Source organism: Carex rostrata, chromosome 5 (genome assembly GCF_964058835.1).
Source record: "Carex rostrata chromosome 5, lpCarRost1.2, whole genome shotgun sequence".
Classification (NCBI taxonomy): domain Eukaryota; kingdom Viridiplantae; phylum Streptophyta; class Magnoliopsida; order Poales; family Cyperaceae; genus Carex; species Carex rostrata.
Window position 1 is genome coordinate 8464552 of NC_135922.1, and position 17472 is coordinate 8482023.

A 17472-nucleotide genomic window follows, 5' to 3' on the forward strand; every position below is an offset into this window, starting at 1 on the left:
CAGATTACTACTATTAGGATCAGTTGTTTAAAATAACCGATCCTAATTCGAAAAAAAACAAAAAAAAAAAACTTTTAGGATCGGTTTTTAAATAAAAACCGATCCTAAAAGTTTTTTTTTTTTTTTTTTTGGAATTATGATCCGAAATACTATCAAGATCGGTTTTATATAAAAAACCGATCTTGATAGTACGTATCAGGATCGGTTGTTATGTAATTTAAAAAAAAAAATTTGAAAATACTATCAAGATCGGTTCTTATATAAAAGCCGATCTTGATAGTACGTATCGGGATCGGTTCTTAGTCAAAACCGATCTAGATAACAACTATTAAGATCGGTTTTATTAAAAAACCGATCCTAATAGTTTCTATTTGGATCGGTTCTTTAAAAATATAAAACCGATCCTGATAGTATCAGTATCGCCTTCATCAGGATCGGTTGGATTCCGATACTGATATGTGTATATAACCGATCCTGATTCATGTTTTTCCACTAGTGCTCCAACTTTTTTTTTCTTCATTTTCAAAGTTCAAACTGTCGATCTGAACCGTTCAACATGATATTCATATTAAAATGTGTTTGGAAACCAAATTTTATATTTTTTGGATCTTTTTTAATTTTTTTTTAGATAGGTATAAAATCACTGTTTTTTATGGTCGAAATTTTCTGAAAACATTGATTTTGTACTTATCTAAAATAATAGTAAAAAAATTCCAATAGAAATATAAAATTTGGTATCCAATCACAATTTAATATGAAGATCATGTTGAGCGGTTCTGATTGACTGTATAGAATTTTAAACCGAAGATAAGATTGTGGAGCTAGTATGATTGGAGCACAAAACTAATGGTGCATTAATTCATTCATCTAATACGAGTGATTTAGTGTTGATATGAAAGCTTCAACTAATTGTGCTTTAGTGTATGATCTTTAAATATATATATTTCAGATAAGTTTTTTCATTATGCAGGGGGCTCTGTTGAAAACTAGCTTCTAAGTTTCCTTCAAGAAGGATTGGGCCAATTAGTAGGTCATGCCATTAGATTAGAGCTGGTCAAGGTCACCTGTTTTGACTATTTAGTAGCTTCTAAGTTTCCTTCAAGAAGGATTAGAGCTGGTCAAGGTCCCTTTATTATTTAAGGAAACAATCTCATTCACCTGTTTTGACTAGTTTGTGGTGGATGATATTTTTTTTTTTTTTTTTTTTTTTTAAAAGAGACTAGAGACCATTCCATTACTGAAATATGATAATTACAAAAGTGGCATCATTCAGATGACCGAGTAAGATAGTTAGTTCAAAGCAAGTGGTGGATGATATTCATTTATGATATTATGGGAAAGGCCTATTAGAACCCCATTAATCCAGACACACTTTCTCCTACTATCTCTATTCAAATATCTCTTCTTCATTAATCCAGAACCACATTCTCCAACCATCCCCATTCAAATATCTCTTCTTCTCAGCACTAGCTGCAGCTCTTATTCGAAACAAGGATGGCGATGATACTCGATGCCTTCCTGTCCAAGTTCAGTGAACTTCTCGTGCAAATGGTGCAGGATGAGGTGGGAATGCTGCTGGGAATCCCTGACCAGATCGAGATGCTTGGCGAGACCATTCGTGACATTCAATGTGTCCTTGCTGATGCCGAGAGGAGGCAGAGCAAGGGCAGTGCCATTGAGAGGTGGCTCATGCAGATCAAGGATGTCATGTATGATGCTGATGACGTCATTGACCTCTGTCAGATCAAAGCAAAGGAGCGTCTTGCTGGCTCTAGTTCTCATTCTTCACGCAGGGGCACCTTTTTGCAGTCCTTCTTTTCCAATTCGTTCTTTGCTAATGAGATTGTTTCCAAAGTCAAGAATATCAATTTGAGGCTACAAGAGATTGCCAAGAGAAGCGCTTATCTGGGTTTGATAGAATCACAAATCTCTCCTAGGCCTTTCAAACGAGTTCGCCGAGAGGACTCGATCATCAGCCGTAAAACTGATTCCTTGGTTGTGGTAGATGATATTGTGGGGGAAAAGATTGAAGAAGATATGAATATACTAGTGAATTGGCTGACCGAAGTAGAGACGAATGCAACAAAAATTGTTCATGTTGTAGCAATTGTGGGGATGGGTGGAATTGGGAAAACCACTCTAGCGAAAAAGATCTTCACTGATCCAAGAATTAAGGAGGAATTCCCGTTAAAAATTTGGGTGTGTGTTTCAAAGGAGGTGAATGTAATAGAATTGTTGAAATGTGTGATCCGGGAGGTAGGAGGTGATCATGGTTTCGCCCAGGAAAGATCGGAGCTGGTGCCTTTACTTGAGAGGCTCGTCCAGGGGAAAAAGTTTCTTCTTGTTCTCGATGATGTTTGGAAAGAGAGCCAAGCATTGTGGGACGATCTGTTGCGCACTCCCATGAGTGGCGGAGCTCACGAGAGTAGGTTACTTGTCATAACACGAGATGAAAGAGTTGCGGGCAGAATGAGAGCAGCGAAGTTACATCGGGTAGACAAGTTGTCTGATGAAGATGGGTGGTCTCTATTAATAAAACAGGTAATATTTTTTAATTGTTTAGCCTTAATTAGCCTTGCTATTTTGTCTAGATTATGATTTAAGTATTGGATTCTTAAACAAATAATTTGACAGTCCTATAACAAATAGAAGATTATTTAATCCTATCTACATAATGGGGAATTTTATAATTAAGCAATAATAGATGTAGTTCCTATGATTATTTGCCTAAATAATGGAACTTCAAATTAATACATCTCTGCTCGCCAATTGGAAATTTTTAACAGTTCATATATTTTTCAAAATATTTCGTATCGTTTATAATTTTAAACATTTATTTAAATTTTTTGTCTACTGCTTTTGGTGAGCACTAATTCCACTCTTCAATATTAACCAATGCTTTCAAAGAACACTGCATCCAAAAAAAAAAATTTTGTTCAATAATTGTTTGTGAATGTTACTTCCAGAGTTGTACTGTCTCCGTGTCCTAATAGCTAATAATTAAATTTTCTGTTTCATGAGAATTTTTTATTCATTGAAATTATTATTAAATAATAAAGGGAAACAAAAAGAGTGTGGCAGTTTATTGATGGCATAGATAGAATTGACAAAACAAAAATTGGATCCAAACTTTGAAACTATTTATTTTCGATCGGATCCAAAGTGATTTTTTTTTTTCTGAAAGAGTGGCTGATACATTTTTCAAATATAAATTTTTTCAGAATCTTTTTGAAACAGAAAGTCTTGGAATTTTTTTAAAAGAGTAGCTTGAATTTTTTTTCTGAAAAAGAAAAGCACTTTGGTTCCGAAAAAACTTCCGGCTCCATATCTTGGATGCGAAATTTTTTCTCTGATGCATCTATATATGCATGCCATCGAAAAAGGCCAGCACCCTTTTTCTTTCCCTTTATTATTTAATAATAATTCCTATAAATACAACATTCTCATGTTACATAAGTAATGCCATGCATAATATATACAACAAATTTTTTATTTAAAGAAATTACTATTAAATAATAAAAGGAAAAAGAAAGAACAACAGGAATTTTAATGGCGTAGATGAATCCTAAATTTAAATTATGGATCCAAACTTTGTACTTCAATTTTTTTTCGAAACCATTTTTTTTTTTCTTTTTTGATAGCCACAACTTCAAAAATATGTTTTGCAATGCCCACAAACAATCACTTTTGCAATCAAAACTTTGGATCCGGATCCATGTACACAATTGAAAAAAAACCCGGCATTCTTTTTGTTTCCCTATTCGGAACCACTCCAGAAGTATTTTTTTTGGCTTCAGCAATTTAGTGTTCCCTGTTGGCCTAATTAATTCAGACATCCTGTGATAATTACATTGTGTATTTTGATTTTTTTTTAAGAAGTACAAAATACATATTTAAATTTATATTTTATCATCATGAGTAATGCTATGGATAAACATATATTCGAAAAATCTATAATTTCTGAAGATTCGAAATTAAGTTATTATAAAGTTGTCAATAACCCTCAATTTCACATTGAACAAAAGATGCTCTATAGCTGGTTGCATTGCTTTCTAATTTGAGCACAAGAAAGAAATCGTTCCTGTCATAATTAGATTGTGTATTTTGATTTTTTTTTTTTTTGGAAGTGCAAAATACGAATTTAAGTTCCAACGAAAAATAATTGAACTTAATATATCTCAATTAATTGAACTAAATATATCTCAATCTATACTTTTTGTATGTCCATTTTCAGTGAAAAATAATTGAACTAATTGTATCTCCGGTTTTGAAGAAAATTAAATGAGTACTACTTTTTGTATCTTATTAGAGTTCTCTCTTTTCCTTGTTTGAGCAATTAAAAAGCTAGTTTCGTATTTTATTCTTTTTAAATAAGTACCTTATATAGTTATACAGTGATGTACAAGATTACAACTCATATAGTCATCATCGAGGCATCGAACCTCCTAACTTTTCATTCATTTATTGACAAGTATTTCAAAATGAGAAGGAGAGTCATATTCAAGAATTTAAGGATATTGGGTTGCAACTAGTTGAAAAATGTGATGGTTTGCCTCTTGCCATCAAAACTATAGGTGGTGTGCTTTGCACAAAACCAAAAACGAAAGTCGAATGGCAAGATGTTCTAAATAGCAATATGTGGTCAATTGTTGGGGTGTCAAGTATCCACAATGCATTCCATTTGAGCTATGAGGACCTTTCATCACCATTGAAGCAGTGCTTCATCTTTTGTTCCCTCTTTCCGGAAGATTTTGAGTTTGATAAAACAAATTTAATCTATCAGTGGCTAGCAGAAGGATATTTGCAAGATAAGGTAGATTTCTGGAAGTTGGGAAATGAGTACTACACAGAGTTACTAGTACGAAATCTTTTAGAAGCTACCGATAATTTATATGATCAAGAAGAATGCAAAATGCATGATCTTTTGTGGTCCTTTGCCAACCAATTAGGAAAAGATGAGAACTATGTATTGAGGGAGGGAGGTGTTTTATCCAGGCCTGATGGTCCACTGAAAGTACGACGGTTATTTATAGAAGGGAATAAGGTGAATACTGAATTATTTAAAAAGGAAAATGGGTTGAGAACATTATTTCTTCGCAATAAACCTGAAATTTCACTTGATTATGTGTGTAAAGCTTTTTCAAGCCTCTGCATATTAGATCTCAGGCAGTCCAATTTCTCAAGCCTACCTAATTCTTTCTGTGACCTCATGCATCTAAGATACTTGGATATCAGTGGTTCAAAGTTAAGAAATCTTCCTTCTTTCATTGGAAACCTCAAATATCTAGTATATTTGAATCTTCAATATTGCAGAGATTTGTTAGATCTCCCTCATAGTATCACCAATCTACAAGAATTGAAATTTCTCTGTACTACCAATTCAAGAGTCAGGGGAATCCCAGTAGGCCTAAATAAACTAGAGAAGCTCGTTCATCTATTCGGATTCAATCCAGACAAAAATAGTTTGGAAGGATTTAGTAGCCTAGACATGCATAGAAACTCTATCACAGCTAATTTGTCTCAACTTATACAATTTAGAGAATGTATCGAACAAGAACATAGCAAACAGGGCAAACCTTCTAAACAAAGGTCGTTTGCAAAGACTATGGTTATTTTACAACACATTGAGCTCGGAAGGACAACTTTCCCAAACTAATAAAAAGAAGATGACAACTGAGGATGTTTTGAATGAGCTTTGTCCCCCACCTTCTCTAGAAGTTGTTAAAATTGTAGGTTACTTTGGCAGCCACCTTCCTAATTGGTTAAATTTGAGGGCAAACCTTCCAAATTTGAGATATCTTAATATCGAAAATTGTGCATGCTTTGAGGAGCTTGCGTTGTTAGGCCAATTGCCCAATTTGGAATTTCTTAGAATAATAGGTGCATATTCAGTGGTGAGTGTGGGAGAAGAGTTCTTGTGGGGAGGCATCCAAAACAGAGATACGACAGCTACAAGTTGTCATGCCAATAAGTCTGCATTTCCCAAATTGAGTCAACTAGGTTTTGAAGGGATGCCCAATTGGAAGGAGTGGCAATGGAATAATGGGCAGGTAGCTATGCCCAAGTTGAAAATATTATTTATTAGAGATTGTCCCCAGTTGAGATCTCTTCCGGAGGGTCTTTTGCATCATGCTACTTCCTTGGAGTATCTAGAGATTAATGGTGCTAATAAGCTGATTACTGTAGAGAACCTCCCATCAATAAAAAATATTCGTGTTTTTAGATGCCCAAACTTGGAGAGGATTTCAAATTTGCCCAGTATCTCATATATTCTAATCAAAGAATGCCCAAATATAAAAGCTGTGGAGAACCTTAAAGCTTTACATACGATGGCATTGGTTGATTTTAACATGGAAATCCTACCAAATTATTTGAGGACGACAATGCCACATAAACTAAGAATCAGGTGTAGTGAGGCGTTGTTGGTGAAGATTGTAAGTGAAGGAGAAAGCGGTTCTGAGCGGAACAAATTCATCCACATTCCCAAGGTCACTATCTACTCATCGGGTGAATCTTTGAATGCTACTTACCAAATGACACGATACAATTTCACCACCAATGTACGCACAAGCTCAGAGATGATGCGAGATGATGTTACAACAAGGGTTGAAGTTTGATCTTGCCATTACTATTTTTGTTCAGGTATATTAATTCCTCCACTTTATCATACTAGCTTCATATTAATTATAATATATATTTTTTCTAATATCAAATACAATATATCGATAAATTCACCGAAGTCTTTATTCTCACATAATGTATATAATTTAAAATTTGGATTGGTCCGGTATATTAGTTTATACCAATACAATGTCGCAATGTACCGCCAGTTCCATATTAACCATACGTTTTAATTTCCTAGAGGTATTACCATGCATTTTCATTTCTTAGTGCTATTACCATAATTACCCACTACACTTGTACAAATACAATGTGCTTGAATTTTATAGACTTTATGCTCTTCACATGTTTTATTTCATAATGCAGCAAATACATGGATTTTAGTTTAGATTTCAACATGTAACTAGTCAATTTAGGCATTGAGTGGTACTTACTACTCAGCATGTAACAATGTTATTAGCACCATTTATTTATTTTCAAGTTTTGTAATGAGATATGTCATTTAAATTTAGGCATTGAGTAATGCAGGTATCAAGTTTCATTCAACAAATAGATATACAGGACGAAGAAAGAACATCAAAGATACATTTTGGATTTGATACATATATATATGATAGTTTAAGTACCAAAAATATAATTTTTATATTCTTTTTGTGCTTTGTAGATTTAGAAACAAAAGGCGTCCATGTTGAGATCTGGAAATTAAAGAGCAATGTTTGAAGGTAAAATAAATCATTGGGAAGGAGATCTTTGTAAAAGGATGTTTAAATTTAATTTTTATATAATTTGGTTACGCTTTCTTTTTTGGGGTCATTTATGAAGGGCGATGTTTCGATGGGCATCGGATCAAATTCTATTCAATGCCCGGTTGGAGTCATTTGTTCTGCGTTAAGATTCACATGAACTTGATTTATACAAATCTTGGAGTAGATCAAACAGATTAAATTTGATCTGATGTTCATTAAACACCCCTGATTCCTTTTTATTTTGGATTGGTCCGGTATTTTATTTGGTACAAGTATAATGTGGCAATTATATTCTCAATTCCATAATTTCCATAACTGAATTTAGTTTGTTAGCACTATTTTTGTCCTTATAACTGAATTTTCCATTTTTGACAAAAGTAGTGTGTACATATTCAATTTTTTGTACCTAGTTGGCTGGCTTCTAGTTGGATACAAGTTTTGTACTTGTGCATTTTGGTTTTTTAATTAATCAACCCATAAATGTTAAATAAATTAAAAACTATGGATTTTTTTTTAACAATTGATATATATATATATATTATTTTTTTTCAATTTGAATCCATGCAAAGCTAATATAACATGGATTGTTTTGTATTAGAGGGTGTAGAGATAGTGCTTGAATTTTACAGATTTTATGTTTTTCACATCTTTCCTTTCCTAATGCAGCATATTCAAGGATTTTAGATTAGAATTCAACTAGTAACTAATAAATATAGGCATTAAGTGGTACACAATACAAGACAATGTTATTGGCACCATTTTTCTTTTCATGTTTTACATTGAGGTATGTCATTTAAATTGGGATTATCTAGAGATATCTAATGCAGGTATCAAGTTTCATCCAAAAAATAGAAATAAAGGACGGAATATAAAAGTTTAATTTTTGAAACATGGGAACAATCCTTAATTAGTTTGTCGATTTTAAGCACTATATATATGAAAGTTTATGTATTAAAAAACTCATTGATATTTTCTTTTTTGAGCTTTGCAGATTTAGAAATGAAAGGCTTCAATGTTGAGATCTGGTGTCACACCCCGAGACAACCCGCCACGTATTTCTACGTAAGGCGTATTCACATCACATACATTATCAATAACAATATAAATAAAGCCACATTTATTTCATAAGCAAAAGAGTTTTCACAAACGATCATGGCAGACATGGCTAGTAACACAGACACTGCCATGCCTGCTCAATGTATCAATATAGAATTGTGGAAAAGAAATATAAAAAGTAAACAACATGTGGCACTTTATTAATCATAAGCCTTCCCTTTTAGTCTCACTCTTGTCCTTGCTCGAATCCTTCTGCGTCATTACCTGGAACCCACATAAAAGTGGAACGGGTGAGAGATCGAACCTTCTCTCAGTGCGGGATTTAGTTCCAGCCTAGAGCTTATAAAACATTTACTTATATTCACAAATATGAAAATACATAAATAAAATGCGTATGCTTCTTCCAATGCAATGTATATCCTATTGTTACCTCATTCATTTACTTTCATTTATTTAAAGAAAAATCCGTTAATCTTGTTCGTTTGCCTCACTAGACGGTGAATTCATATGCCGCTAGGTCTTGGCGTGATAGGACCGCTTCCGCCTACAATCACGTCCGTGAAAGGACCGCTTGCGCCTACGATCACGTCCGTGAAGGGACCGCGTCAGCCTACAATCACATCCGTGACAGGACCGCTTTCGCCTACAGTCACGTTAACGAGGGGTCCAGTCGAAACTAAACCCAATGTATACATCCCAATATGCAAGCATATTGGCCCCTGTTCAATTACCATATTCGTTCTTTTTCAAAAACACATTTATTCAATCACACAGTTCATGTCATGCTCAACACATCCTATTCATGCAAGTCCATTGGTCAATATATGAATCCTATTATTTCATGCAAGTTATTTGTGTCTACTCAAGTCATACGAATGGTTCGACAACAACATGCATAAATCCAACTAATGCAATGATAATAAACAATTTAATGACAATAGGAAAGTAAAATAGTTTTATAAAGTCTAGGAAACCCGCACCTCTTATTGTAGTAATTTATTCGTTCTTCCACTCTTCTAATACTTCAAGATTCAAACCTAAATTACATAAACATGATTATATTTAACATCGCTTGACAACACTTGTCTATAATACTTAATATGTTTTGCCAGTTACAACCTACTTAACAATCCGTTTTAAAATCAGAGATGAAAAGGCAAATAAAGACTTGACATATATGCATCATAACTTTATTTAACCAAGTCCTTTAAAATATAGCTATTTAATAAGTGCGATTATATTCTCTTTGTTGAAAATAATTAGAGTACATAGTAAAAATTAATATGGTTACATTAAATCTTCAACAAAGATTTAAAAATCACTGAATAATGGTAAAGTATAAAGATAATTAAAATATATGAGAACTAAGATAGATTTTTATATACTTTAAAACAAAAATAAACCTACTGTTTGATATTATTTAAAAGGTATAACAATATGAAGAGGGTAGTAAAGTAAAGATAGGTTCAATATATAGATATAAAACATAAACATGAATAATAGAAGGAGCTTTGGCGTATGATCGATGTTAACAACTAACAAATCTTTACCACTAAGTTTATAATATAATAACGTCATCTAAACAAGTACTCATCGGACAATGGTTAAATAATGAACTTTTGATATGGGTTTACCTTGAGAGCAAGGCACATGGGAGAAAAGATAAGGGTGGTGCATGGACCGTGGTGGCTGCCGGTGGTCAGCTTCTTTGGCGGTGGCTGGTGGTGCGGGGGGGGGGGGGGGGGGGGGGGGGGGGGGGGGGGGGGCAGTGCACGACGTGCAGCAGCGACGGATGTTCTTATTCTTACAGCTCCTTGTGCATCTCGGGCAGCTGGGGTTCTAGGCAGAGAAGGACAAAGAGAGAGAGAGGACAGGTGAGGGGCTGTTAGGGTTATCATGCTAGAGGGTAGTAAGGGGCTATTATAGAGAGGGATCTGGCGTTAGGTTGTTAGCTGGCGAAGGAGTGCAGGTCATGTAGGCGGGAAAACAAAGGAGGAAAGACCAAATTTTAAGGAAGGAGAATTAAAGAAAATAATCTTCTTCTTTTTTTTTGTTTGAAATGAAGATGGAAAGTTTTAATGTTTGATGCATATGAGATGGAATCACAGTTCTTTGTGTTGCTGTTCTTTTTTTTCTTTTGTTTTATTTAATTTTGAGAGATGGTAATTTCATTGTCAGCAGTTAGATAGGTGATGAAATCTTTTCAAAATTACACGTATAGTAAGTATATTAGGAGAATTTGATATGAGCAGAAGCATAATATGTACATATCGATTATACACATATTGACACTTGTATGTTTAAAATATGGAAAAGCACAAAACATAAAAGTCGTTGGTCTCCTTGTTAGATTTCTATATATTTCAATTCTGTATACTATATTGGACAACATTATTTTCTATATATATTTATTTATTGTGACAAAGTTATGAGAAATATACTCCCAATCATCCGTTATTATTTTTCAGAATATTTCAGCGCGTAAATATATATTCTACTTAGGTACAATATTTTGAACATAATGTCTTAGAATTTTGTAATATCATATAACGTAATATTTGTAGATCTTTATGTAAGCTTCTTAATAGTTATTTATTACGTTCCATGACATATGTCTCTTATCTATGCTTAATCATATATATTTATATAAAGTATAAATATTATTTGTTCCTAGAATTATTTCGATAAGAAAATAGAACTAATCAACGATCAAGGAATATTACATCTGGAAAAGAGCAGTGTTGAGGGTACAATAGACTATTGAGGAGTTTTTGCAATAGGATGTTTTGTATTTAATTTTTTATTTGCTTTGCTTATGCTTGTTGTTTTGTGGTATTTGTGGCATTTTGATGGGTATCCCATCAAATTCAGTTCAATGTCCGGTCAAAGTCATTTGATTCACGTCAAGATTCGTATGAACTTGATCTACACGAATCTTATAGTAGATCAAACAGATCAAATTTGGTTTGATGCTCATTGGACACCCCTGATTTCTTGTCATGGGCTGTATATATTTTTCATTATTCTTTTGTGTTTGTTTGTGATGAAAGCTTAGTATGGTAAAAAGTAAAAATAGTTTTTAAGTTTTCTGAGCAAGATCTGGACAATTTATCCGAACGAGCAATTTTATGATTGATGTCCATAAAACCATTACAAAAGGCCTAAAAATGAGAAATAAGAAACATACTGTTATCAGCACCCTCAGTAAATTTATCATGTTTCAACCCACTGTTCTCTAGAGCCCAGATATAAATGTAAAGATACATTGACACCAATTTCAGTCTGAATGAGAATGTTGTAGGTGAGCACACACCTGGAACAAAACCTTCAACAACCATTTCACAAAAATCCTCAAAGCAACATGAATAAGACTGCTGTAAGTATGCAAATTGGGTACAAGTCCACAAGCAAGCATTTGTTCGAACACCTGTGCAGTAATAACATCTCAATTTTTGCACAGGCCATCAATGAGAGCTGTACAAGTGATCATGTTGGGCTTCACTTCTGCAGCAGTCATTTAGGAGTGCTGTAAGAAATAACTAATTAGGGTTGCATCTCTTGCTATTCAACGACACAATTAAAGTGCTGCAAAGACCTGTAATTAAAGTGTTTTAATTGATCAAATTAGGAGGGCATCCTATGAGAGGCATTTTAACAAACACCTTAACTGCAAATTCCAGCCGCCAACACATTTTGCAGTTAAGGTGTTTGCTAAAATGCCTCACATGGGACTGAAGACTGAGAGGCGGCTGGAGCGAAGTAACACACGCCAAAAGAAGGTAGTACTAGTACCGTACTAGGTTTAGGGTTCTTGAGCGGAGACCCCAGAGCAAGAGCAAGGACTGAAAGAGCTAGAGATGGTTGACACTACATTTACTTATTTGTGCAAGCAATTGGTGTTGGGCCTCACGGCCTGTTTAAGCCCAAACAAAACCCAGCTTAGCTGGCAGCTGCACTATAAACTCGTAATTTTTCCCTCAGATGTAAATGCCAAAACATCCCTACAAAATATTGCAAAACAATTTTTAAGGAGAAGTCCAATGATTTAAATTAAAAGAAACACACACACACACAAACAATTCTGGAGCCAGAGCTCACCAAATACCTTTTAAAGAGTTATTGAATAAGAAGAAAAGAGCACAGAAAAATGCCCAGTAAGTCATCATCCATTTTTAAATTGGAAAGAGATTTCAAATTTCCATGTCTACATTTTACTCTTCACTTGGTATCTCATCTGAACAAGCACCTTCACTTCAGTATACAATTATAATTATCTAATTAAACTTTATGCTTAAGGGCATTTCCTAAAAAAAATATACAAAAAGATAATTATCTTAACTTTTAAGAGACTCAGTAAAAAGTTTCAAGATAAACAATTTAATTCATGTCCATAACAGCCATCATCTTTAAAGAAGAACCAAAACAACATAAACTATATAAAAAAAAAAACAATAAGGAAAAGAAATAATTAAGAAACAACATATATAGTTATATACTGTTATCAAGACCCTCAGTAAATTAATTATGTTTCAACCTTTTGTTCTCTGGAGCCCAGATATAAATGTAAATGGCTTTCACAAGTATAGATACATTGACACCACATACAGAGAGAGAGAGAGATGTGACAGATCAGTATTCTCAGATCAGCAAACCTTTGCATGTGACAAACCATATGTATATTTTTATTGGGCAGTTTCTGAAATCTCCATTCTTATACTTGCATCATTATCGGACCTTTGCAACAATTAATTTATAGTATATTTTCAAAAAAAGAAAAGCATGTACATGAAAATATGTTTTATACTACATTTTAACAACATTATATTAAATTGAATTAAAAGGCTAATTAACTAAAATAATTTAAGACAAAAAAAACAGCCATTGACAAATTTACCAACAAAGACAGAGTAATTCAGAAATAAAAATAAACATATGAAATATAGAAAACAAAAAACCATGATTAACCCAACAACAATGCAAAAATGGAACGTAAAAGTGAGCAACAAAAGCGCAATTGAAAATTAAAGGATAACAACATTGAGATATGACAGCAAAATTATATCTTGGAGGTAGTGATAACAGAAGATAAATCACCAAAATGCTTTCTAATATGCGTGCATTAAAATGTATCATTGGCATCCTAGAAGTCAATGTAGCAAGCTGTAATTAAGAAAATCTTGTGCTGATACTATAGACCTTAAATTAAAAGGGATAAAGAAGTCCCTCACAACGGGAAAAAAAAAATATTTCAATAAAAAACAATACCAAGCAAAAAGAAAGAGAGTCAACAAAACCAAGAAGCATATACAAAAAGTGTTGTGAAGACCCTCAGCAAACTTCATAATTTTATTTCAACATACAAAAATGTACATGGTTCACTTTACATCTGTGGCAACAACATGTTGTCACTTCTATGGCAGCTGATGTGGACTCCAACTCAGTAACATTTTGATATATGATATTATGAATTTTCGAGGGGAAAATAGAGAAATGTTACAACTCAGAAATAGAGAAATTATACATTTGCCCTCGAAAACCGACCAATTAGAAGACTGGCAAATTCATATATGATATTATGAATTTTCAAGGGGGGAATACATAATTTTGAAGTTTTTGAGGGGTATACATGAAATTCCCCCAAATTTAAAAATATTCGCATGTAGAAGCATCACTCATAAGATAGATGGTTTTCAACAGTTCAAATTCGTCATTTAAAGTCAATCCGATAAATTTAGAATTGAATTCACAAAAGGGCTTGGTGAACTTAACAATGTCTCTCTCTTTGTGCAAATGTATTACCCAAACTCGAGAGCACACCTTGGACTCATTTGGTAATAAACAGGAGAGAAATTAATATAAAAAGTGAGGCTATGGTACTTTGCAAAGTGCGGAACAGTCCATACTTATGGATCAATATCTCCATTAACAAAGTACAAATATATTGAGTGAGCTTAAGGTACTTTTTCAATTTCCACAAAAACCATGGTAATAAATTAACTAAGGAAGATATTTTAATATATTAACTACAAAAATTTTGGTTGTTTATACCAATCACAACTTCATAATTTAGTGCAAGCATAAGGGTTGCCAACTTCCTTGACCAAAATTCTTGTAGTACATTTTATCGGGCTTCAACAGAGAACATTTTTTTTCGGATCTATGTTCTTATACTTATTATTACATCACTAGGTCTTCACCACAAAAACAAATACAATGCATGTTTGTTGTTGAAAAAAACAAAAGTAGATCATATTTCATAAAAGATTTCTATAAAATTATTTTTTTCTTTCAGGAAGTTCAAAGATTCTATTAAAGGTCCAATATTTTTGTTCAAGAAATAAATCCATTAATCATAAAATCATAATCCGTAACTTTGAGCAAACAAAAGGCATTTTCTCTATTTTCGAGAAAAGGACATGCAATAACCAAAATGAAGATGGAGATTTGGTACCTACAGAATGTGAGGCGATCGGAGGGAAGTAACACACGCCAAGAGCAAGGTACTATGTTAAAGGGTTTTTGAGCGGAGATCCCAGAGCAAGAGGAAGGACTGAGCAAGAGCCAGAGGTGGGCCAAGTAATTGACTTTAGGCCTCACGGCCTGTTGAAGCCCAAACAAAACCCAGCTTATATTAGCAGGCCGCTGCACTATGTAATGAAAATAAATTATGAGGGATCTAATATGATAATTGTTCTGGGTATATGAATTTCGCCGAAATTTTTATTTATACCATATTTAAAAAATATATATATTTTATTGAGAATTTCAAAAATAGCTGGGACGCCAATTCAATCAGCGGCTCTATTTTTTAGGGGCAACAGATTGAATTGGTGGGCCGGATATTTTTGGAGTTCCCCAATTTAAAAGGTATTAATAAATTTTTTGGATGAATTTCGTTGATATCGTTTTTATTTATTTTACATAGATATTAGAGGAAAGCTATCTCTGGCGACCAAAATTCATCATAATTTCAACGTTTATCATGCCATCAAACATAAGTTGGCAAATCTTAATTAAATACATCCAAAATTTAATATATCTCATTCTAGTCATTGAAGCATTTTGAGATTAGCTTGTTTTTAATATGACGTGGATGATGTTTCAATCTCCACTATTGTATTCATAGGTGAAATTGAAATTTTAAGTAGGGTGGGCATAATTTTATAATTTTTCAGAAGAAGCAAAGCATAGAAATTCAAACATATTTCACAACAGCAAAAAAATAGGAAGAGACATAATTTATATTTTTATTATTTTTTTAAATAGATAGAATCACTACTTTTGAATGTGTTTGCTTCTCTTTTGAGCAAAGGCTCGGATATATCCGACAAAAGAAAATCTTTGCACACCTTTACTGGGAAAATAAAAGAAAAAATAATAAAATAATAATCTGACAACACAGAGAACACCCTCGAGAGAGAGCTTCCACCATGATATAGCTGGTTTAGGTTACATTTTTCATCTAGAGATTTCAGCTCTCAAAGGAGAGCAATAGGAGGGAAGTTACGAAGGAGAAGAGACGGATTAGTTCAAATTGGAGAGTAAAGGAAAGGAGAAGAGTAGAGATATCCAGAGAAAAAGGTGATTTATGAGAAGGAATTTGGAAGTTGACTCCGTCAACGAACGGAAACAAGGGGAAGAGATCCGGGCACCAAGGTCAGGCATCCGGGTAGCATTTTAAAAAGAAAATAGAATCGCTGTCACTGCAAGGTGGGCCAAAAGACGTCTGAATTGGAGGGCCCTTAGAAGGACAGAACTGGAGGCGAATAGGGAGTTTGTTGAAGGCCTTTCTTTCTTGAGAGGGTTCGAATGCTTTGTGCGTTTCATTTGTTATTGTGTTTTATATTTTATATTTTTATTTTTGAAGTTCAAATAGTTAATCTGAACCATTCAACATAATCTTTGATTTAAAATGTATTTGGAGATCAAAACTTATATTATTTTTTCTAAATTTTTTACCATTATTAAGAAATGTGCAAAATTATTGTTTCTGAATAGTTCAAAACCTATGATTTTTTCTCTATCTAAAAAATTAAATAGCAAATAAAGATATATCATCAAATTTTTGTTTTGTTTTAGTCACAAAGATATATCAGCAAATTTTATATCAGCTAGAGTTGTGTTCCGAACTTCGCCAGGCAAATAAATATATAGCTGATGGTGTAAGAAAAAATATACGGAAAAAAAGCTCTAAAGCAATTTATAAATAAAGCATTAATGTATGTTTTTATTTTTAGAAGACAAAAATTAATATTCTAAAATAAAGGAAGTTTTCTAAAAAAACATATTTTACATACAAAAAAGTTTGAGCACAAATAAATACTTTTTTTTCAAAACATTAAACACATTCAATTGTAAAAAAAAAAAACAAGATTTCTACACAAGAAATTAACAAAAGATAAAAATATCATTATTTTAAAAATTCTATTACAACTTAGGCATATCAAATATATATTATTTGAATAAAAAATATGACATAAAACTCATTTGAATAAAAAATAAGTAAAAAGTTTGATAGTTTTGAAGTTTAAATTTTAAACGTAGAATTTATTTCTTTGAAGTACTGTATTTGACTATTTTGTTAGAAACTTTCTGTGATGTGAACTTTGTTGTGAAACATCTAGCAAGTCAAGACTAAAAGTACTGTTTCCATTGGTAATAATTCGCATTTTATTTGTTTTTTTTTTACAGTTTTTGAACTGAATTCCGAATAAAATGCAAAAAAACGTATAATACGTTTTATTCGTGAACAAAACGCATCTCACAAATTATTCATGAGGAAAATGCAAAAAAAAAAAAAAAACAATTTTTTCTAATTTTTTTTTATTATTTTTTTTTCTTCTTTGTTGTACCGAGTTATTTCCGAATTATACCCAAATTATGCTCGAATCATGAACTTTCAATTCTGCCAAATTGAGCCCAAACTATTCATTTGTCTGTATGATTGGTATTGCCTTGCTATAATTTCTAATAGAGTGAAGAATGCACACGATCGTTGTGATTCAGAGTGGAGAAACTGGAGGTTATGGATCCTCAGCCATCTAATGAC

At 33.0% G+C, this 17472-nt stretch overlaps 2 protein-coding genes across 2 annotated transcripts in view; both read left to right on the forward strand.

Moving 5' to 3' along the window:
• Positions 1-17472, forward strand: part of LOC144554042 (putative disease resistance protein RGA3) — a 147131-nt gene that overhangs the window by 94911 nt on the left and 34748 nt on the right. The window contains exon 2 of the mRNA XM_078302256.1: positions 2072-2541. Coding sequence (XP_078158382.1) covers positions 2072-2541 — 470 coding nt within the window. The remainder of the gene's footprint in view (positions 1-2071; positions 2542-17472) is intronic.
• LOC144554404 (disease resistance protein RGA2-like) lies at positions 4637-6632 on the forward strand. Its single transcript, XM_078302726.1, has 2 exons — positions 4637-5237; positions 5539-6632. The coding sequence occupies exons 1-2, from the start codon at positions 4637-4639 to the stop codon at positions 6615-6617; spliced, it is 1680 nt and encodes a 559-aa protein (XP_078158852.1). The 3' UTR covers positions 6618-6632.